The following is a 23112-nucleotide window of genomic DNA, read 5'->3' on the forward strand; positions in this document are numbered from 1 at the left end:
GTGGGACCCAGGGCAAGACAATCGGCTTATCTGTACCTTGTTTTCCTCTTCTGCTACAGATAAGGATTTTACTAGATTCTTCAGAGGGTGTGGTGAGATAATACATTTTAACATGTTTTGAGGAAGTATTAAGCATATGTTATTAATGTTTTGGCTTATTTATGACTGTCTTAGAAATGTGTTTAACTTGGCCCCTTATAAAATTTATTGTCTGCATAGCGTTTTTTTTTTTTATTTAAAAATTTTGTTTGGTAGGAGCTTTGGCTGTTCTGTGGGGTTTTTTTCCTCTCTCCAAAATCATTATTAAAGGCCACGAAAGAAAAAAAAATACAAGATAGCAATCTGGCAAACGTCGAATGACCTGTGTAGATGGGAATGGCAAGGGTGAAGAGAAGGGAGAGCCAGGTGGGGTCATAGAAAGCATGGTGAGACTCAGGGAAGGTGGGTATTTGAGCTTAGCCTCAGCAGACATGAAGGAAGGCATAGACTGCGGGCTGGGGCCGCGCCAGGCAGGTACTAGGGTAGGGCGTCTTGGGATCCTCCCCTCCCCCCATGAAAAGGTAAGCTCCCTGAGGGCGGGAACTTTTTCTTAATTGTATCCCCGTGCTGCGAAAAGCCAGACTCATAGTAGACATAAACAAATATTAATTGAATTGATAGTAATTGAGACGACGTAAGGAGAGCGGCGTTAGACCGGGGTGCGAGCCACGGTTTGGGCCGGAGGGCGGGCAAGGACGAAAGCGAGAAGAGCGCGCAAAGGCGCCGCAGAGCCTCGTTTCCAGGATCTCGGGACGAGGCCCGCACAGAGGCGCTGCGTCGGTCCCTCCTGGCCGCATGGGGGCGCTGGCGCCTCCGTGGGTGCGCGGCGGAGGCACTTCCGTTTCCGGCGCGCTCCATCTCCTGGGTCCCCATCTGCCTGGCTCGGCGCCGTTCGCGGGCCTCCACATTAGGTAAAGGCGGGGAGGGAAGAAGGAAGGGAACGAAGCGGAGAGCGGGCGGGGTGGCCCGGGACGGCTTCTCGCGCTGCCGCCCTTCTCAGCGGCCCAACTCGTTGGCAAGGCCCGCGTTGGCCTTAGGAGCGGGAGCTAGTGCAACGGGGACCCTCCCACCGCGTGCGGGGAAAGTGATGGAGAAGGGGAGGAGGAGGCTGAGGGGAAGTAGTCTCTTCCGCCCACGTGACGCAGCGTAAGCGTACCCGGGGCGCGTTCCAGTCCCGGCGCTGCTGTTTGCTCACGCAGTAGATTCAGGACTGAGGGTTTGAGGCCGTGTAGTCCCACGCCGCCCTTGTTTTGTGGTTGAGGAAACCAGGACCGCTGAGAGCGGTTCAGTGACTTGTCCACGGTCTCCAAGTCAAGAAGCAGAATCTGGCCTCGGACGCCATAGCCGGGGCACTCCTCACTCTGCTTTGCTCATCAGTAAAACGAGGGTATTGGACTAGATGACCACTAAAGGACCCAGCTCCAAAATCAGTGACCCTGCTTGTGTGTCTCCTCCTTTGTCTGGTGGTGTGGATTCTCTGATTCCCTTCTCTGAAGGTGGATGAGATGGGGTGTGAACTTTGACTGACTTTGATGTACTAATTACCCTTCCCCCTCACCCCCCATCATTTGCACACCCACTGTACCACTGAATCAGGCGTTAGAGTTGCGAAGACAAAAAAATGAAAATGGTTCCCATCCCCGAGGAATTTACGTTATCCTTGGAGGAGTTGTACCTGAGCTAAGAACTGAAGAAAGTATTCAGAGATCGAGACTTGATGGGCTTGTATTCCACCTGTAGGACGGCTTGGGGGCTTAGAATGTCAAATTTGGGAGATAACTTGTAAGCCGGTTTGACTGGAATGTAAACATTCTTGAAGGGGAGTAACGAGATTTAAGGCCGGAAGGGGAAATTGGAGCCAAATTGTGGAGGGAAGAGGTGAAATCGAGGAGCATGTTATTCTGGAGGCATGGGGAAGTGAGTTAAGGTTTTTGAGCACAGTGATAGTGGTCAGACTTCCAGGAAGATTTTTTTTTTTGCACTTGTTTGGGGAGATTGGAAAAGAAAGGTAATAGAAGCAGAGAGACCAATTAAAAGATAGTAGAATATGAGAGAAGGCTTGAACAACTGGGTGATTGAGTGGAGAGAAGGGGAAGGTTGAGGTGGAGGACAAATAGATAAGACCAGGCAACTTATCGGATGTTGTGCTGGACGAAGAGGATAGAATCAAGGATGACAGGTTAAAACTGGGGAGCTTGAAGGAAGAGCGGAGCATCAGTTTTGTTTTAGATATATTGACTCAGATACCATCGGGAGGTATAGGTATATAATTGAATACGAAGTTGGCTACATAGTACTGGCATTCAAAAGAGGGATCATGGTTGGATATAGGTTGCAATTTAATTTACCATGCATTGATATAGGACCTATTATGTGTGTCAGTCACTTATACTTGCTTGAAGATTTTTGTTGAGGAAGAACCTGCTATATCCTCACTCCCCAGTCCATTCCTCTTATGGATAGCTCTAATAGTTTTTCTTTACCCAACCCCAAATTTATCTTTTTTAATTTCTGCCCATTGCTTCGGGTTCTGCCATCTGGAGATAAACAAAAAAGAGTGCAATTCCTTTTCTATATGAAAAGGATCCTTTAAATATTTGAAGACAGTCATCATGTCTATCTTCCATTCCTTCACTACCAATTTGAGAGTCCTCTGCTTAATTGAACTGACAGTTCCAGAAAGCAGGTGGATGGTCCAATAAAGAAGACTAATAATGATCAGATAAGTAGGAGGAAGACAAGAAGAGAACTGTGTCACAGAATAAGACTTTCCTGGTCTCTCCTCCCCCTCTAGAAATGTATGCCCCTCCCAAACTACCTTGAATTCATTTTTTATATATCCTAAATATACTTTTTGTCTTCCTCATTAGAATGTACGCTCCTTGAGGGCAGAGACCAGCTTTTGTCTTTTTTCCCCACAGCTCCACAAAGTCCTAAGCTGCAGAGAAGTCAAGGAGGATGAATACTGAGGAAAGGCCATTGGAGTTAGCAGTTAAGAGATTGCAGGTTGAGAGCAGTTTGAGTAGAGTGAAACCAGAAAACAATTTGAGAGGGGTTTAGAAGTGAGTGGATGGTATGGTGGTGAAGGTATTGAGGCTATTCTAGTCTTTTTCCAGCTGGTGAGGGTGGGCCTGGAATAGCCTTTGTGGACAGATTATCCATACATCAGAGCCATAATTCTTTATCAGGAGGTTGTTTAAAGCAGAGCTTCCCTTTTTCGTGTCAGCAGCATTTGCTTGGCCTGAGGGCGTGCACGGTGCAAAGTACCGGGATCAAGGCTGCAGTGGAGTTGCACCATGCAGCATGGGCCAGAAACACCTCCGATTCATTATAAGTTTGATTTTTAATTAATTTTTGGTCATTCATTCAGAAACCTTTTACTGTTGCCACATTTTTCTGCAACCCCATATGGGGTTGAGACCCACAGTTTAGGAAGTGCTGGTTTACAGCATGAAATAATTTCTGAAGCCTTCAGACCTTTTTTAGTTTAAAATTTAAATCAGCAGCCCTTTGTTCTGTTTATGAGGACTTCTGGTATCAGCTTGAATACACAAGTATCCTCTGGAATCCAGACTTTAAAGCTATTTTAGTTGGCATAGAGAGCAGCATATAACTCAATTTTTTTATTCTTCAGGAAGAAACTCCAAACCAGCTAAGAAGAAAAGATAGAAGCCATGTTTCGAAGACCTGTTTTACAGGTAACTTTTCTTTCCATCACGGTCATGGGATCATTTGCTCTCTGATATGTTTAAAAAGTTAGAGCACTTTTAAACCATCACTTTGGTGGGGCAAAAACCCCTCTTAGACCAGGGGTTTTTAACCTGAAGTTCAGAGATTCCTAAGGGGACTGTGAGAATGTAGTAACAGTTAAGGAGTAACCTGTGACCTCTAGCAATGCCCTCAGAATGTGACAAGACAAATTGGGTGCTATGGGGTACAATAGCCATCATCTGTACTGTGCTGGGCTTGGGGTGGGGCATCTCCCACCTTCCACTTAGATGTGTAATAGACTCTACTTCTCTCTAAATTTGACTAGCTCTCCCAACCTACACTCACACTATTTGGTCTAAGTTCCCAGCACCACATGGTTATACTCATACTCTCTCAGAATCCTAGGGGATTTCTATTCCTCACTACTCTAGCTCTTGAGCCCCCATCCAGCACGTTTTCTCTCTGTGAAGCCTTCTACAGTAATGACACTTCTAGATCTGAAACATAACCTTTTGCTTAATAATAAGGCAAAAGAAATAATATTATTGGATCGTTCTCTTCCACCAGTTTATTTAGGTGTGGTGAAGAGTGGGTACATGCAACAACCTATAAGAGAAGTATAACAGGGAGAGAAACAAGTGATTGGTGTAACTCTGCAATAGGCTGCAGGCTTTAGTGTCATGGCTCCATTCAGGAACATTTGTATTACATGGAATGGCTTTTCTGCTGATAAGCTTCACTTCTGACCCTCACCACTGTTCAGCTGGGGGAAATCCTCCTTGACTGGAAAACAGCCTAGGCAAACTTTTTCATCAAAGTAGTAGAGGTAGTCTGTGGAGTCATGACCCACAGTTTAAGAAGCACTGAAGGGGTCCCAAATGGAAAAAGTTTAAGAAGCCCTGCCCTAGGCTATACAGACCAGTCCAGGCCGGACCAGGATGCTGTGCTGTGCAGCCAGAACCTGTGTTGTGTAGTCATAACCTAGCTCACACAGTTCAGCACAGTTCAACTTTCTTCTTAAACCAGCTGTTCTGGATGTTGAAATAGCTAGGAACCCCACTGCTTTTCCTTCTCAGGTCAGAGGGCTCCAGAGAGCAGAGCGCATAGGAAAAGCTCCACCTTTATCAAGCTGTAGGTAAAGCTGAAGGGCAGTAGCTGTGCCTGGAGCTCCTATGCAGTGATGTCAGTTCTCTCTGACCAGTCATGAGTTCCGTGGAACCTTCTCTGCTGACTCTGTTTGGAGCTCCAGCTGGGCCTCTTAGCACCTCTTCCTCCCCTTCAGTTCCTCTCACCTGCTGCTGCCCTCTCTTGTCTTCATTGTACTGAAGTGTTTTTAAATGAGAACCTTCTGACTCTCAGTGGCTCACCTTTTACTGAAAAAGTCACACCTTTCCAAGTCAAGTCAACAGACCTTTTTCAGTCATATCTCAACCTCCATATGATTATATGATTTCTCATTATCTTAGTTTTGCACTCTTTAATCATAAATCATGTATGTACAAATGTGATGAAGTACCTGTCATGTCTCCCTTTAAGTCTTCAACAAAGCAGTCTCTGTCTTTGATGCCTTTGAAATTGTTTCTTCACACTCATGTTTTTCTAGTTTTTCATAAATAATAGATCTTTCTCAGTCTTTATGATATCAAGTTGTTCTCATACAACTAAGACATCACTCCACATTGTTAATAAATAATTATCACTTTTTTTTGGTGAGGCAATCAGGGTTAAGTGACTTGCCCAACACCACACAGCTAGTGCCAAGTGTCTGAGACTGGATTTGAACTCAGGCCTTTTGACTCCAGGGCCAGTGCCCTAGCCACTGCTCGACCTAGCTGCCCCTTAACAAAGAGTTCTAAGTTCTGGAATCCAAACTATAGATCTCTTCAAAACTGTCCAAAATCCTGTCTGAAAGTAAGTTTTTTCATATATTTTAGCAGTTCATAATGAAACAATGTTCATTTGCTACTCATATTAGACATCAAAGTATTCATCCCTAACGGTAGCAATATGCAACTTCATTTGACAAGCAATATAAATATTTCAGAGCACTTTTTCTGCTCTTTTTATCAACTATTTCGTATGAAAATGGCTTGAAGAGACTGTATCTTGCAGATAGATCTTAAGGGGGGAAAATTACATTTTCATTTTCACTAACCTCTGATTAAAATTTAGCATTTCCTTCAGTTATTTAAAAAATATTATTCTGAGGATTCCATAGTTTTCTCCAGCCTACCAAAGGGATCTGTAACACAACATAGTTCTGCCTTACATTTATTTCTCTTAAATGTTCACATTTGCTGAAGGCTCAAAAAGTCTTGGACTTTTGCCTGAATGATCACTATCATTCCATTTAAAAATAGCCAGTTGTGTATTGTTTTAATGTAGTCATTTCTGAAGTGGAAGATTAATTAAAAAAAACAAAACTCCACTTGTCTTGATAGGGTAGAGTGACTTGGATTTTCAGTCTGCTGGTAGAATATCTGAGAACTCTTGAGGACTATAGTTGTTTGAAAATTAGACTTTGGAGAATCACGAATCAGGATCCAAGCTTTGTGCACATGTGTTTTAACTTTTGACCCAGTAGACTACCCACAATTTCACTTATCTGTATCTCTTTTTTTTAAAATTGGCTTTGTGTATTTGGTTAGTTGTTCACACACACACGCACGCGTGCACACACACACACACACACACGGTATAATGTTATAATGTACCTTAAGCATATACTGGGGTATATTCTAATATCCTGGAGATAGAGCAATCCCAAAACTGTCATAAAGCCTGAGCTCTATTAAGTACAGCAGATTTCTTATCTAAATTTTGTATCAGCTCCAGTGTCTTGTATTCTGTTTAAAGTAGACTCAGATGATGGTAATAGAGAGGAAGGGGAAGAGAATCACAATGTTGTCTATTTTTTCTTCTTCCCTTCTGAAGGGAGTGGAGCATGAAGTGGATTGGGGTACAGAGTTGAATTGGGAGAAGTTTTGTGGCCATCCTAACTAGACCAGATATATTAGTCATTTACAGCAATGATTTTTCTGGTGGTGGACTAGCTGCTTGGAGCAAAATTGCCTTTTGTTACCTGTCCCCTTTTATGAACCACTGTCCTACCACCAGCTTCCTTTTGCCATATCCTGGGTAAGGGGAGGGGAAAGGAAAGAACATTCATTAAGTGCCTGTTATGTAGTGGGCACTGTGCTAAGCATTTTTTAAAGTTATCTCATTTAAACCTCACAGTAGTCCTGCATAGTAGGTACTATTATTATCCCCATTTTGCAGTTGAGGAAACTGAGGCAAACAGAGGTTAAGTGACTTGCCTAAGTTCAAACAGCTACTAAGATGTAAGTTTGGGTTTGAGCTCAAGTCTTCCTGACTTTAGGCCCAGTGTACAATTCATTGTGCCATCAGCTGCCCTGGCTCCTGGTGTCCTTGTGCTACCTTCTGGCTGACTAAATGGTTCTCTCCTTACCTTTTCTGAACTTTCTGTTCCTTGCTCTGCCCTCTCACTTTCCCCTTCAAAAAAGCTGGTGCATCTGATTAAAGTAGTTTACATTCAGGTATGAATGATGTCCATCTCTCCTGGGACTGTTTATTTTAGGGGGCCTGTATTTTAGGGGACCTGGCATTTTTCCTGCCAAGTGGTGAAACTGATATACAGTTTGTATATGAAGCTGCTGTGATTGCCCTCTCCTTCCCTTCCCACATGGCTGTGCCAATGATTAGCTTAGCCATGTGACCTAAAAAGAACTCTGACCACATGGGAATCCAAGAAGAACAGGACAGAATCAAGGGCTATCTTATTCTGGTGCTCTCTTTTGCATTCTTAGGGACATTTAAGTACATAACTAGGTCTTGTGATGGAGATAGTTATGCCCTTGGAGAAAGTGAAGATTTAGTCTCTTTGTGATAAAGAGGGTACCTTTGCATATATGATGAATTATTTTGAAAATTCCACCCCATAATTTTTTCAGCCTATTAATATTTTATAGACAATTATTTTTTTGAGTTTGTTTAAAGCAACTTATTGTTTATTTTAAGAGACATCTCTTGGTTAGCAAATATTCTCTTTGCTACTTGTTTTGTTTGTTCTTTCTGGAAATTAAAGCTATCCCATTTTTTTTTCCTGTTTAGGTAGTTCGTCAGTTTGCAAGACATTACTCTGAAGGAACTACCAGTTTAGTTCTTGAACGATGTAAGTAGCTGATAGCTAAGGTTATAAATTATATACAAAACCTTAAATTTAAATATTAAATTAAGCTTAAATTGTTATATATATTTGATATATATAACATATATAGCATGTTTATGTATGTATGTGTGTATATGTGTGTGAAAACATACATACATATATAAACTTAAATTTTTCTGTTAATTTATTTGTCTATGACAAATGACCTATGAATTCTTTCATTGACTTAGATTTTGTGCCCGAACTAATGATCCACTGGGGAAGAGATTTCTAGCCAGAATGGCCCTTAGAGAGCATCTAGTCCAAACCCTTCATTTGTAGATGAGGGAATAGGTGTCACTAAGGTAGGATGGGCCTCCTCAGCAGACATTTCTGAGTCTGCTCTTTTTCTGTCAGACAACTTCCCATTCCTCTATTGGGTGTGATCAATTTAGAGTTCAAGCTCCCTGAAAAGTCTGAACTTAAGAGGAGATGGTAAAGGAAAGGGGGTACATAAAACTGAACATACCTTGAAGAGGATATCCACTCTTCTGTCTTCTTCTGCACAAGTAAAAGAGAAGTAGGAGAGAGGAATGGAGGTCCTTGAGACTTCCTGGTGTTGGAAGAGTGGTTCAGGCATTAGCCAAAGTGCTTATCAAATATCTACTTTCCTACTTTGCCTGTAATTTGGCTTTTCTTTGAGATGTTGAACTTAACCTCACCCAGTGATGCTCAATAGGGAAATCATAATCAACTGCAAACTTCATTGTAATCAATTGCCAATCACTGGACTACAGCTTCTAGGAAGCATTTGAAATAATAACATCTTTAGGGATTGGGGGTGGGCGGAGGCAGGGGCGGGAAGAGGAACAAGATGAGTGGATGGCCATCCACACGCCATTTCCCCATTTAAAATGGTCTGACAGTTCCAGGGAAGTAGACTGACGCCCATGATGTACTGTAGTGCATTTCAAATGGACATGGGCTGAAGTGGATGTGTGATTGGAGGCTTGGCATGTACATGCCTTCCAGCATTTTCAGGGAAAAAGGAAACATGTTCAAATTAAGCTGAACTTGAGATAGCAGTGGCTATCTACCTTCTCCCTTCCCTGTATTTCCCAACATGAACTTCTTGTCAAAATTCTCCCCAATACTTGTGTCAGTCACAAGGCTTCTTCCTTGTAGCTGAGGTCCTGTAATACGTGTGCTGGGTGAAGGCAGGCTGATGGGCATCCTTTGGTCTAATTCCGCTTGGTCTTAATGGTGACATCAACAACATTTCCAATGTCTACTGATTAAAGTCTGTAGCCCAGGGATTAGTATTTGATCATGTTGGAGCCTGTCATTGACTAATTGTTCCTATTGCATGTTTGGTTTCCTGTTCTTCTTTTCCTTTACTTTCTTGGCTTGAGGGGCCTGAAATCTTAAGTTACAACATTAGGTGGAGGAATAAGAGGTTACTTTGTAGAAGCAGGGCAGACTTTCAGAAATTTCTAGCTTGTTCGTGATGGAGTAGTGCCAGAGGAGATGATTGGATTTGAAATCAGTGGCCCTGGGTACAAATCCTAACTTAGCTGCTTACTACCTGTGTCACCATGGAAAAGAATTTAATTTCACTCTGGTTCTGTTTCTTTATATGTAAAAGGAGGACAGTGGACCAGGTGACTTCTGATCCTTTCTTGCTCCTGTGAAAGCTTATTTTATAGGAAACATGGCAAGTGGGAAAAAAAGATAAGTTTAGAAATCCCTCTGTTACTCAGCATAGTTTTATAGGTAACTAACTTTTTTTGCCTTATTAAACAAAGTATGTTTAACTTTTTACTTGAAAACTCACGGTCATTATTGTGAACATAATTTATTCTATAGTGGTATAGATGTGGAAGGTGTGGGACGCTGAGCTCAATATGTACCCAGGATGTATCCTAGAAATTTTTTTTTTTAATTTATAGTTTGTTTTTATGTAATCAGCAGAAATCTACTTTCTCTCCCTTTTTCTCATTGAAATAAACCACTCAGCTGCAGTTTGACCTTGCCACTGTAATGTTATTACAGTTATTACAATTATTACAATTCTGCAATCATGTGTAAATATGTTTTTTAAAGTTTACCCCTTCATTTCTAGGTAACAAGCTGCCTCTGAGGCTTTATTCTGGTACCAATAATAAGTGTTCTGAAGTCAGAATCTACTCTACACCTTATTTCCCCCAAGCACTGGTTTGACCTACTTTGCCTCACCTTTCATTTTGGATTGGTGAAATAGATAGAGGGGTAGGCCTGGAATCAGGAAGACCCGAGTTCAAATGTGGTTTTAGGCAGTTAAGCTTTCTGACCCTGGACAAGTCTTAACCTCTCTCTTCTTCAGTTACTTCAACTATAAAGTGGGGATCATAATAGCACCTACTTCCTAGGGTTCTTATGAGGATCCAATGAAATAATATATATAAAGCTCTTAGCACTATGTATGGCATATGGTTCCCTTCCCATTCCCCCCATTAAAGTATAGTGAGACTTAGTTCTCTTGTTCTTTGGAGTATTTCTCCCAGGTTAAGGTTTTCATTTTTCAGTTGTACATTTATCTTTGTTTTTTATTTCAGCTCTTAATCGTGTCCAGTTACTTGGAAGAGTTGGTCAGGATCCTGTTCTGAGACAGTCAGAAGGAAAAAATCCAGTCACAATCTTTTCTTTGGCCACAAATGAGATGTGGCGATCAGGGGAAAGTGAGACATCTCAACCGAGTAAGTTGTAAAGACTTTTGGGTGAACCAAATATGTTTATTAATTTGATGATAGATAGGATTTTTATGGGAGTTTACATCTTAGTTATAAGACGCTTTTCTTACCTATATGTACATTGTAATCTTATGTGAGTAAACTGAAGATGCTGATTCTTTTCAAAGGTGACCCCAAATTTTATACCATTTTTTATATAGTGACTTCCTTAAGACAGATTGGATAATACTTTTCCTTATAGAGATAACTTGTGTGTTTTTTTATTCTGACGTGAATAAAAATTAAATACACATTTCCATATATATAGGATAACAGAGAGGATTGTATATAAAAATACAAATCTCTTTTTTTGTTTTTCTTTTTAAGTAAGTTCAACCTGTTGTTTTTAAAACTGTCCTGTTTGCCTGTGCTTCTTTCTGGCCTTTTGTTCTCCTCTGTACATTTTTTAAAAGTTGCCTCAGTGACCTCAGTGACTTGTTTTTTAGCCTACTCTGTTCCTAGCAATGTATTACACATACATCCTCTAAAGCATGGATTTCTAAAGTTGTATGATCTTTTGGGATGCACAAAGAAAGTATGAGAACCACGGAGAGCAGCCTAGTTATTCAGCAAGCTGTCTGCCTCTGCTTCTCTCTCCCTCTTCCTAAGTTCATGCTGGGCTGCTGCCCAGGATAGTCTGCTGTCCTTGTTCCTCCCCTGGTCAGCGGTCAGGCAGTCCATCCTTGATATGGCCTAGCTTCATTCTCTTTCTTCCTTTCTCTCCATGAAGGCAGTGGCCGGTCATTCCTTGCTTGGCCTCCTTGTGCCCCTGCTGCCACCCTATGTGAATGATGTCCTGGCACATGGACCCAGCTGTGAAAACCCTCCACCACCCCCAACAAGGAGGGGTTCAGCCATAGATAATTAGCAAGAGTGGGAACAAGCCCCAGCAAGAGTCAGAGGCTGTGGCAGTGGACTTGAGGCTCACAGAATTCTTTCAGATCTGTAACGTTATTCCAAAGGCTGCCCCCATCAGTCTCATTTCAAACCCACCAGACAGTTTGGAAGCAAATGAAAAAGGCACATGTTAAAAGGATTTTTTTTTTTTTTTAGTGAGTGAGGAATAGAAAGAAGAGATTACATTTCTGTTCATTTAAAAAGGGAAAAATTTTTTTAAGTAGCCCAATTTCAACAAAAACCTTTGCATAATTGGTGGATGGAATTGAAAAATAAGTAGCATATTTTTGCAAGCATGTTTAATTTTGCTCATACTTGGATCTCTTTATTTTTATGAATTTTGCTATAATAGTCATTAAAAGCAACTCTAGAAATAAACTCGACATAGATTTTTTGAATCACTGTAGTCACAAACTGTTAGACTAAGATAAAAAATAATAGTATGTTCACATTGCTCTCACTGAAATGATTTTTTTAGTGAGAGCAAAAAGGTTTTTTGTAGTATTAAAAAGGAAAAGAAGTTTTAAAAATACTATTTCAGCTTTATCTTTCAAAATGTTTATTTTGCATATATTTTATAATATACATGATGTTAATACAGTAGATGTGTTACATAATTTATGAATAAACATACATGTAAGCAGCTATGTGCCCAAAAATTGACTGATGGTGGTGTGAAGTCAAAAAAATTTAAATACCACTGAGAACAGGTTTTAGGTTCAGAGCAACTTATTGTTACAGTTTACCACCAAGTAATCATTTCTTTTGTCCGAAGCAGTTCATGACAACTGTCTGCTAAGAGGAGTTTTGTTCAGGTTGGTGGAGAGCTCATATTAAAAAAATTGGTTCTTGAATTATTGAATCAAGACAGAAACACTATTTTGTTTAAACTTGTTTTTCGTTTATCTTATGTTAGTTGCTTGCCTTTTGTTAAATAGTCCCTTGCACTTCATCGATGCCACTCAACCTGAGCATGTTGAAAACGTACTAGTTAAATAATTTTATGTGTACTGGTGGTATATTACTAATAAGACTCAGGAATTTGGACCTAGTCTGTGCTATCATCCTAAGCAGCAGGACCTAAAAAGAACCTTCTCTAGTTTGTTTTTTTAGGAATAATTGCAGTGATTCTGCTTTGTGTGGTATCTGCTAATATTTTTACCCCTCTTTGTAATCTAGGTGATGTCAGCCAAAGGACCACATGGCACAGAATATCAGTTTTCAGGCCAGGCCTGAGGGATCTGGCCTATCAGTATGTGAAAAAAGGGTAAGTAAAGAAAGGAGGACACATGGGAAGGATTAAATGCCTTCTAGAGTCGAGGACAAAAACATCTTACTTCAAGGAGATTATAGGAATCATGTAGTTGAAGAAAGAGTTTAAATCTTCAGGGATGAGATCATTCCATAATTTTTTGTTGATGTATCTTATTTTGAGGCATAAATCACATCCCAGTAAATTCTTCCCTAGGACCTTCCCATAAAAAAGCTAAGCAAAACTGCCCAGTGATGTAACTTTCCACTCTTTCACCCTTGTATTTGCCTTTTCTTAGTGCAAAGCATGTTTACCTTGGAACCAAAACTGTGCTTTCAATTTGAACTGAGTTGTCTTCTTTTATAATTTTTGTCATTGTGTATATTATTTTGGTTCTGTTTCCTTCTCTCTGCATCAGTTCATACACTGTCTTTCATGTTTCTGAGTTCTTCATATTTCTGTTCTTTACAACATGATAATATCTCATCACATATGTGTATGTGTAGATGTGTGTACGTATGTACACACACACACACACACACACATATATACGCATATACACAGCTCAGCCATTTGTCATTTGTAGGGCATTTAATTTATTTCCAGATTTTTGTTACCATAAATAGTACTTAAATGAATATTTTGGTCAAGGGGCATTTTTTCCCCCTTTTAATTAATTTGTTTGTTTTTAGTTTTCAACATTCATTTCCACAATATCTTGAGTTCCAAATTTTCTCCCCATCTCTTCCCTCCCTCCACCCCAAGACAGTGTGTATTCTGAATACCTCTTTGCCTGATTTGCCCTCCCTCCTCTTCTATCCCCTCCCCCTTCCCTTATCCCCTTCCCCTTCTGTTTTTCTGTAGGGCAGGATAGATTTCTATACCCCATTGCCTGTATATCTTATTTCCCAGTTGCATGTAAAAATTTCCTCCCTCCCCACCTACCCTCATTGAGAAGGTAAGCAACTCGATACAGGTTATACATGTGTAGTCATGCAAAACATATCCATAATAGCCATGTTGTGAAAAACTAACTCTGTTTCCCTTCATCCTATCCCATCCCCCATTTATTCTTTTCTCTCCTTTGACTCTGTCCCTCCTCAAAAGTGTTTGCTTCTGATTACCCCCTCCCCCAATCTGCCCTCCCTTCTCTCATCCCCCCTTCTTTTATCCCCTTCCCCCCTGTTTTCCTGTAAGGTAACATAGATTTCCTTATCCAATTGAATGTATATGTTACTCCCTCCTTAAGCCAAATCAAGTGAGAGTAAGATTCATTCATTCCCTCTTACCTCCCCCCTCTTCCCTTCCACTGTAAAAGCTTTTTTCTTCCCTCTTTTATGTGAGATTATTTACAACATTCTACCTCTCCCTTTCTCAGGGGGCACTTCTTTATGTCATTGACCTCGTTTGGCACATAAACCTTATAGTGGAACCACTGGATCAAAGAGTATGGACGGTTAACTTAATTCTTATATAATTCCACATTGTTTTATAGAATAGTTGGACCAAATTGCAGCTCAAGCAGTTATTTATTAACATGACTTTTCGTTCTCCAACATTGACTATTTCTATCATTGTTGAGTAGTTGTAGCAAGACTATTGTGACTAGCTTCAAGTCAGGAAGGTCTGCATTCAGATCCTCCTCTGACACATCTGTGTGAATATGGTTCAAGTCATTTCACTTCTTAGGGCCTCAAGTCCCTCTCTAAGACTATAATTATGTGTAAGTTGCTAATCTGCAGTAGTGGAGAGTTTCCACGCTGGTAGTTCCCCTTTACAGTGACATCAGAGGTCTAACCCCACTGTCACCCTCAAAAACTCCAACCATCTTTGACTACTTGATAAGTATAAAGTGATACTTTACAGTTGTTTTAGTTTTCATTTCTCTAATTAATGATTTAGAGAATTTTTCATACAGTTGCTGATGATTTGAATTTCTTCTTTTGAAAACTTTATATCTTTGACCAGATGGGAAATGGCTTTTTTGACAAATACCCGAGTGTCTTCTCTGTGTTAGGCTCTCTGCTTTGTGTTGTGGGGGATACAAAACTGAACAAGTTAGTGTTTCCCAGTCCGAGGGTCGCAATGTAACTGCGGACATAGAACATAATGTGCATTAAGGACTTCAGTATTAGTACAAGGGATGTCATGAAGCTGGAAAGAAAAAAAGAGAGAGGGAAAATGAAGCATGTTTCAGTAAATATTTGTTTATTTGCTAAAATCTCGGGGAAATGTTTTTCTTACCTCAAGAACAGATAATTTTTTTTATACTAAGGCAAACCCTTTTTAAGAGAGAACTCCAAAAATTCATAGGAGTAGTATGTATTTGTACTTGACTGAAACAATCAGTGAACAATTATTAAGCACCCTCTAAGGGCAGGCTTTATGCTAGATTCTGGGGGATAAAAGTGCAATGAATAAGACAGTCCTTACCTATAAGGAGTTTACATTCTAATGGATAACCGAATATAGTTATGATAATGTATGTGGAATTACTTTCACATTTAGCAATTTATGCAGATTCAGGTATTCTTGGGATGTAGGGGAGAGGCTTTGTTGTCTAATAGCATCTTCATAGTTGTGTATTGTCTATGACTTTAATAACCAGCCAAACTCTTGTGCTTGTTTTTGTTGGATTTTGTTTGCATATATACATGTTGTCTACTTGTGTAATCCTAGACTTCTTATATCACTTTGTCTACTGTTAGGATTTTAGTGAGCATGACTTATAGAATTGGGTACAGCTAAGTTGAAATAGTCATTTGGTAAATTACTGCCTTATAATCCTAATCACAGAATTTAGGGTCAAAAGGGAACTTTAAGGTCAGCTAGTTTAGTTTATGGAATGTTACAGTGAAAACCCTAGAGAAGACTTAAGTAGCATATTTAACACTGATGGGGTACATTTTAAGTGTCAGCAGCTTTATTTCCTTTTTTTTCTTTTTTTTTTTGTTAGGCAATTGGGGTTAAGTGACTTGCCCAGGGTCACACAGCTAGTAAGTGTCAAGTGTTTGGTCTGAGGCCACATTTGAACTCAGGTCCTTCTGACTTCAGGGCTGGTGCTCTATCCACTACGCCATCTAGCTGCCCCTCAGCAGCTTTATTTCAGTGAGGATAAATAAGGCCAACATAAGCCTTAGCTGGTCAGACAATAAGCTTTTATTAAGCACCTGCTATTGGCCAGGCACTGTGTTAAGTGCTGAATATACAGAAAGATGCAAAAGACAGTCTTTGCCCTCAAGGAGCTTACTGACTAATGGGGGAGACAACCAGGAAACAAATAGGTATAAACAAGCTGTATACAGGATAAATAGAAACATTATCAGAGGGAAAGCACTAGAATTAAGAGTTGGGAAAGGCTTCCTGTGTAATTTTCATTGAGACTTGAAGGAAGCGGGAAGGCAGTAGGTGGAAATGAGGAGGGCAAGCATTCTAGGCTTGGGGGACAGTCAGAGAAAATACCCAGAGCCAGGAGATGGAGTGTCTTGTTTGTAGAATTGCATGGAGGCCAGTGTCACTGGATCAAATAGCATCTGTCAGGGAGTAAGGTGTAAGAAGACTGGAAAGGTAGGAGGAGCTAGGTTGTGAAGGTCTTTGAATGCTGAACAGGGCATTTTTTTATTTGATCCTGGAGGTGATAGGGAACCACTGGAGTTTATTGGGTGTGGTCAGAGGATTGGGGGTGGGGGGACATGATCAGACCTTCCATTTAGAAAAATCACTTTAGTGGCTAAGTGGAGGAAGGATTGGAGTGGGGAGTTACTTGAGGCAGGCAGACCCACAGGCTATTGCAGTAGTCCAGGTGATGAAGGCCTGGACCAGAGTGGTGGTGATTGTCAGAGGAGAAAAGGTGGTATATTTGAGAGATTTTTTTTTTGTTTTTGTTTTTGTTTTAGGCAATTGGGATTAAGTGATGTTTGAGAGATTTTGCAAAGGTGAAAAGGACAGGTCTTGGCAACAGATTGGATATGGGAGGTGAGAGATAGTGAGAAGTCCAGAATGACTTCTAGCTTTCAAGCCTGAGCCTGTGGGAGGATGGTATTGTCCTCAACAGTAATAGGGAAGTTAAAGCGGGGTGGGAGGGGTGAGGTGGGGTGGGGGGGGGGGGGTGGCGCAGAAGAGGGGGGGGTTGGGGGGGGAAGATAATGAGTTTTGGACATGTTAAGTTTAAGGTATTAGACATCCATTTTGAGATGTCTGAAAGGCATTTGGAGGTCAGCAGAGAGGTTAAGGTGGGATAGATAGATCTGAAATGGACAGAAATAAGATGGTAATTAAATCCAAGGGGGCTGATGAGATTACCAAGTGAAGTAGTATAGAAGGAGAAGAGAAGAGGGCCCAGGACAGAACCCTCTGGGACACTTATGGTTAGAGAGTGTGATCTGGATGAGGATCTTTCAGAGGAGATGGAGAGTGTTTTGATAGGTAGTAGAAGAACCAGGAGAGAGTGCTGTCCCCAAAACCTGGAGAGAAGAGAGTATCAAGGAAGAGAAAAGTGAGCAACAGTTTCAAAGGCTGTAGAGAGGTCAAGGAGAATGAGGATCAAGAAAGGGCCATTGGATTTGGTAACTAAGAGATCATTAGCAACTTTGGAGAGAGGAGTTTTGGTGGAATGGTGAAGTCAGTAGCTGAGTTGTAAGGGGTTAAGAAGAAAGTGAGATGAGAGATAATAGATGCACCTCTTATCCACGGCCTTTTCAAGGAGTTTAGCCACAAAGGACGGAAAAGATACAGGATAATAGTTTGTGGGTACAGATTAGATTCAAATGAGGATCTTTTTCAGGATGGAGAAGAAATGGGCTTGTTTGTAGGCACTGTGGGATGAGCCAGTGGCCAAGGAGAGATTGAAAATAAGTAATAGAAATTGGGCATGCAACTAAAAGAACTAGAAAAAGAACAAATTAAAAAACCCCAATTAAATACCAAATTAGAAATTCTGAAAACCAAAGGAGAGATGAATAAAATTGAAATTAAGAAAATTTTTTAACTAATAAATAAAACTAAGAGCTGGTTTTATGAAAAAACCAATAAAATAGATAAACCTTTGCTTAATTTAGTTTAAAAAAAGAAAGAAGAAAACTAAATTACCAGTATCAGAAATGAAAAGAGTGAATTCACCACCAATGAAGAGGAAATTAAAACAGTAATTAGGAACTATTTTGCTCAACAGTATGCCAATAAATTTGATAATCTTATTGAAATGGATGGATATTTACAAAAATATAAATTGCCCAGATTAACAGAATAGGGAGTAAAATACTTAAATAACCCCATCTCAGAAAATAAGTCATAAAGCAGGGATGACAGAGGGGGCAATCTATTGGAGATGGGATGGAATGGAATTGCCCCAGCAGCGTTAACCTTGGTAAATGAGGCCGCCTTGTCATGTGAGATAGGGATGAAGGAAGATTTTAGATAGTGGTAGACGGCATATGAGTGATTTGAGATAAAGAAGAGGGGAGAAGAGGGAGCTCATGGGGAATAGCCTCAATTTTTTCTGTAAAATATTAGGCAAGAGCCTCAGTGGAGAGAAAGGGGAGAGGCAAACCATGGGACATATGAGTAGGGAAGAAAAGGTTTGAAAAAGCTGTTGGTGGATAGTGGGATTAGTGAGTTGATAAAGGAGGTATGGTAGGATTGTCTAGCAGCAGTGAGGGCCCAGTAGAGGTTATGTAACATAAATTTGTAGTGGACCCTGTCAGAATGGTCACATGCTTTTTCCTCCTTTGTTTCAGCAGCTCACGTGTAAGACACAGGCAGTAAATGGTAGGAGTGGTCCAAGGCTAAGGTGTGCTAGGGTGTAATTGTAGATATAATAAGGGGGCATGGAGTTGTGAGAACAGTGTACTGTTGAATTGGTTCACTAAGGGTTCAAGATGGAGAAAGAAGAGGAGAGAGTGGCTAGTGGAGATGGCCAGGAAGAGTAATGAGGGGTTGAGGGATTTGAGGTCCACTGTACAGACAAATAGTAGGATTTGATAAGGAAAGGTAGAGAGAGAGGTAAAAAGTCAATCCATTATGGTCAGGAATTCTTGACAATAGAAGTGATACATTTGTGGGTGATGGCAAGATCAAAGATATGACTGTTTTTGTATAGCTGAGATGGGGTAGAGGAATAGGTCATGGGAAGTAAATAGGTTGAGGATCTGAATGGTAAAGGTGTTTCGTGGAGAGTCAGTAGGTATGTTGAAGTCCTTTAGTATGAGGGCAGGAGTTAGGACAGAAAAATTTGTGACTCATATACTGAACTAAGGAAGGAAGAGGAATGACCTGTAAGTCACTAGAATTTTTATTTATTTTTATTGTTTAGTGGACTTTTCAGGACCCCATTTGGGGTTTTCTTGGCAAAGATACTGGAGTGGTTTGCCATTCCCTTCTCCAGCTCATTTTACAGATGAGAAAACTGAGGCAAACAGGGTGAAGTGACTTGCCCAGGGTCACACAGGTAGTCAGTGTTTGAGGCCAGATTTGAACTCAGGAAGAAGAGCCTTCCTGACTTCAGGCCTGACACTCTATTCACTACACCACCTAGCAGCCCCAGGAATGAATAGCATGAACCTCAAAGGAAGAAGGTCACTGTGTGATGTAGTGGTAGGGTGAGAACCTGGAAGTCGCAGTGGGTGAAAGGAGTATTCTGTCTCTCCTGCCTCTACCAATGAGCTGAGGGGAATGAGTGAAGGTGTAGACAGGTGCTTAATAAATGTTAATTGAATTAAATTAAGAGGTCATTGGTAACTTTGGAGAACACAGTTTCAGCTGAATAGAGATGTTGCAACCCAGATTCCAAAGGATTTAGAAGAGTGAAAGGAGAAGAATAGAGGTAGTGAGTATGGACAACTTTCTCAAAAAAATGTTAACCATGAAGGGAAGGACACATGTAGATGATAGCTAGTAGGGATAGTTGGATCAAGTAAAGATTTTTTGAAAATGAGAGAGACATTGAAATGTTTTTAGGCATCAGGGGAAGAGCCAGTATATAGGGAGAGATTCAAGGTGAAAGAAAGTGGGGTTGATAGGGAGGACAATCTGCTAGAGAAGTTGAGTTTATTGCATTCTCATTCTGAGCTTCAAAATTTGTCACTGTCTTAAGTGTGGTTATATATGGCAGTAGACTTTCTCATACTTGTGTATGTATGTGTATTTGTGTGTGTGCATGCACGTGTGCTTGCAAGCGCTTTTCCCCCTCCAAATCAGATTCTAATATGAAGCACAAGTTGGAATGCATCAGCTGTTTCACTTACTTTTTAAATTTTGTGTTCATCAGGGCTCGAGTTTTTGTAGAAGGGAAAATAGACTATGGTGAATATGTGGATAAAAACAATGTGAGACGACAAGCCACAACAATCATAGCTGGTGAGAAATTTATTTCTTCAAAACATTTATCCTTTGGGGAATAAATACATTCTTTATCATCCTCCCTCTTTGTCCTTTGTAAAGGCTAGAGCATGTTCTGTGGGATTTTGAATTGGGGGTATTTTTATGAGGCACTCAGTTAAATACTAAATCACTTGAAAGGCACCCCAGGAGAATTTTAAGTCTGTTTTTGCTGAGGAATTTGCACATTTACCAAGAGTTCAGGATAATTAAAGGCAGTGTGATATGGTAGAAAGTCTTAGAGTCTGGAGACCTGAGTTTAGATCCTGGCTCTGACATTTAATGACAGTAAGACTTTTAACAAATGACTTAGCCTCAGTCTTAGCCTCATTTTCCCCGTCTATAAAGTTGAGTAAGAATATTTCCTCTCTGTGGTATTGGGAGGAAGTTTTTAAGGTGTTATCTTAAAATGTGACAAGTACTAAGTGTGTAATTATTGTACATAGAATTCAACTGAACTTTCCATTCGTGATACTCTTTAGCTAAAGTATAGGTTTATCTCTTTTCTGAAAGTCTTTGACTTTCCACCAAAATAGAATTGAATCGTTACTACTAATTGGTAGTATAGTTTCTCTGTTATGGTGTATTTTCAGCACTGATTTTGGTTACTTTTCAGGAATGGGGTAGAGAGAGGTAGGAATAAAGGGAAGTAGTTTAAAAAAAGGCACTTCCTAGAGATACTGGGAAAACTCAGGTGGATGAATTCTCACTTCTAGATGCTATCTGCCTGTTTAGAACTGAGTTAAAGTTGAGAAATTTCTTTCTATCTGTTTCCACTTCCTCCTATCACTCCAGTTGATGACTGCAAATAGTAATCATATTTAGACTTATATTACCGTTTTTAACTAAGGGTTTTTGTCATAGGTCATATCTTAAAGTGGTGCCAGTGTGCCACCTCTGACCAGAAGATTCAGTCCTTTTTGCCTTTTTCTTTGAACTAGAATTTCACACTCCTTAGAGATGATCCACTGATACAGATTTATTTTTCTCCCCACCTCAACATACTGGATTACACAAATGAACTAATAGATTATTTGAAATGTTACTTTCAACTGTAAGATAGGTATAACTCCACTACCATTTATCAAATCTATAAAAGTTTTTTTGGTGCAATGAATTCCCATAGGATATAATTCAAGAAAGGGGCTAGGTGCTTGTTCCTTTCCTATTATGTCACTAAGTGACATACATGTTAAAGAATCCATTATTTCATCTGTGTGGTCACTCCCTTTACAAATGTAAATTGCATCTCCTTCAAACCTTAGTAGATGGTTTCATAAATTGTTATGACCAAAAGAATTAAGCATCTAGTGACTGACCTTTTGGAAGTCTTGAGTACCTGTTAATTCTCTAATGCCTTATTTTTCCATTTAGGGGTCAAGAAACAGTTTATTAGTTGGGAATTAGGTTAATATTTGTTATGAGATACCTGCATTTCCTCCTCTGTCCTTACCCGCTCCTCTCCATACTCCCAGAGAGCTATCCCATATGACAGTTTTTTTAATTCTGCAGAACTGATCAGTATATCCCAAAAAAATCTGACAGTATATGAAATGTTCCACACCATAGTACCCACTGCCTCTGCAAAGGATGCTTGAAGACTTTTTTGAAAATTGGGCTAACAATTGCCCTTCTCTACTTCTTTGGCAAGCACCTCCCTATGTTGCAAGATTTAAAGATCACCCACAGGGTCTCAGTAGTCATATTTCCTAGTTCTTTTAGGACTGTAGCTTGTAATTTGTGGCTTGAACTCAATGAGGGCATTGTGATTTTTCTACTTCTGGTAGTGAGAACTGAAAATTGGGCCATGCCCCCTTCTCTTTAAATTAAAGAGTTTTACTATGACTTTTTTTTAAAAGTTGTATTGATGACTTGTTTTTACACCAGTTATTTCCCAGTGTACCACCATTGAGCTTTTCCCTGTGACGAAGAAAAACAATTAAGACAGCAAATCAACTCTGTGTGTGACAGTGTTTGCAACATTCTCTCCCTTTGGTCCCCTACTGCCTCTTTTGGAGAAGGAGGGACGTGTATTTTTTAGTATTTTTCAGGACCAGTATTTTAGGACATTTTGTCACCTTTCTTTGTCCAAGGGGTCTCTAAAAAAGCTGCTTCCTCATATTGTTCTTCCATTGGTACCTTTTCCCAATCAGTCTGGACTGAAGAGGCTTCTAAAGAAGCCCCTGTAGTTTGCTTTTACTTTTTAACTTGAGTTATAGATTAGTGCCTCCCCTTCACATATTAGATGTTCTTTTAAAAAGGCCAGTATAGCATTAACTCTCCATGCTTTTCTTTTGATTGTAACTACTTTTAAAAGATAATAAGGCAGTTTCAACAGTTTTAACCGTGAATAACAACATAGCGACAATTGTTGATCAATCAAAATAGTTTTCCCCAAGTTCTTTTGAAAGATCTGTTTACTCATCCCAGTGAGCAGTGTGTATGACAGTGGATAGAGTGCTAGACTTGGGGTCAGGAAGACCTGGGTTTGAATCCTGTTGCTGGCAATCCCTGGTTGTGTTATCAGGTCAGTTAACATCTATGTGCCTCATTTTCTAGTTTGTAAAATGGAGATGATAATACTTACGGTGTTTGCTTCACAGGGTGGCTGTGAGGCCTGACAGACTATGTATAAAAAAGTGCACACTTTAAAGTACTTTGTAAATGATGACTATCATAGACTAATGAAGAAGAGGAGTAAAAAGGAATAGAATTCTGAAAATAACTATTTTCTCTTTGGATTCCTTACAGAAAATATCATATTTCTGAGTGACTACATAAAAGAGAAGGAGTGAAATGGACGACTCATACAAGGCCAGTGTTGGGACATCCTCATTTTGAAATCATGTATAATCTTTGGAATTGCTTTTGACAAGAATTAAAATAACTTTTACATAAATATA

General features: G+C 40.1%; 1 protein-coding gene across 3 annotated transcripts; it reads left to right on the forward strand.

Moving 5' to 3' along the window:
• Positions 1-887: 887 nt before the first annotated feature.
• On the forward strand, positions 888-23112 carry SSBP1 (single stranded DNA binding protein 1). Of its 3 annotated transcripts, none has more exons than XM_027842339.1 (7): positions 888-950; positions 3674-3737; positions 7882-7942; positions 10513-10653; positions 12763-12850; positions 20100-20188; positions 22961-23112. In XM_027842339.1, the coding sequence occupies exons 2-7, from the start codon at positions 3714-3716 to the stop codon at positions 23002-23004; spliced, it is 447 nt and encodes a 148-aa protein (XP_027698140.1). In that variant the 5' UTR covers positions 888-950; positions 3674-3713; the 3' UTR covers positions 23005-23112. The 3 variants fall into 3 exon arrangements, with proteins under 3 accessions (XP_027698140.1, XP_027698142.1, XP_027698141.1); XM_027842341.1 differs by lacking the exon at positions 888-950 and adding an exon at positions 1235-1535; XM_027842340.1 differs by lacking the exon at positions 888-950 and adding an exon at positions 1559-1821.

Source organism: Vombatus ursinus, unplaced genomic scaffold (genome assembly GCF_900497805.2).
Source record: "Vombatus ursinus unplaced genomic scaffold, bare-nosed wombat genome assembly UNPS02014870.1, whole genome shotgun sequence".
NCBI lineage: Eukaryota > Metazoa > Chordata > Mammalia > Diprotodontia > Vombatidae > Vombatus > Vombatus ursinus.

What these genes read in the sequence shown, in the direction of transcription:
- SSBP1 (XM_027842339.1), top strand. Translation starts at nt 3,714, where the DNA reads ATGTTTCGAAGACCTGTTTTACAG. An exon ending in TTCGAAGACCTGTTTTACAG is followed by an intron (nt 3,738 to 7,881) that starts GTAACTTTTCTT and finishes TTTCCTGTTTAG; the next exon opens with GTAGTTCGTCAGTTTGCAAG. An exon ending in AAGTGAGACATCTCAACCGA is followed by an intron (nt 10,654 to 12,762) that starts GTAAGTTGTAAA and finishes TTTGTAATCTAG; the next exon opens with GTGATGTCAGCCAAAGGACC.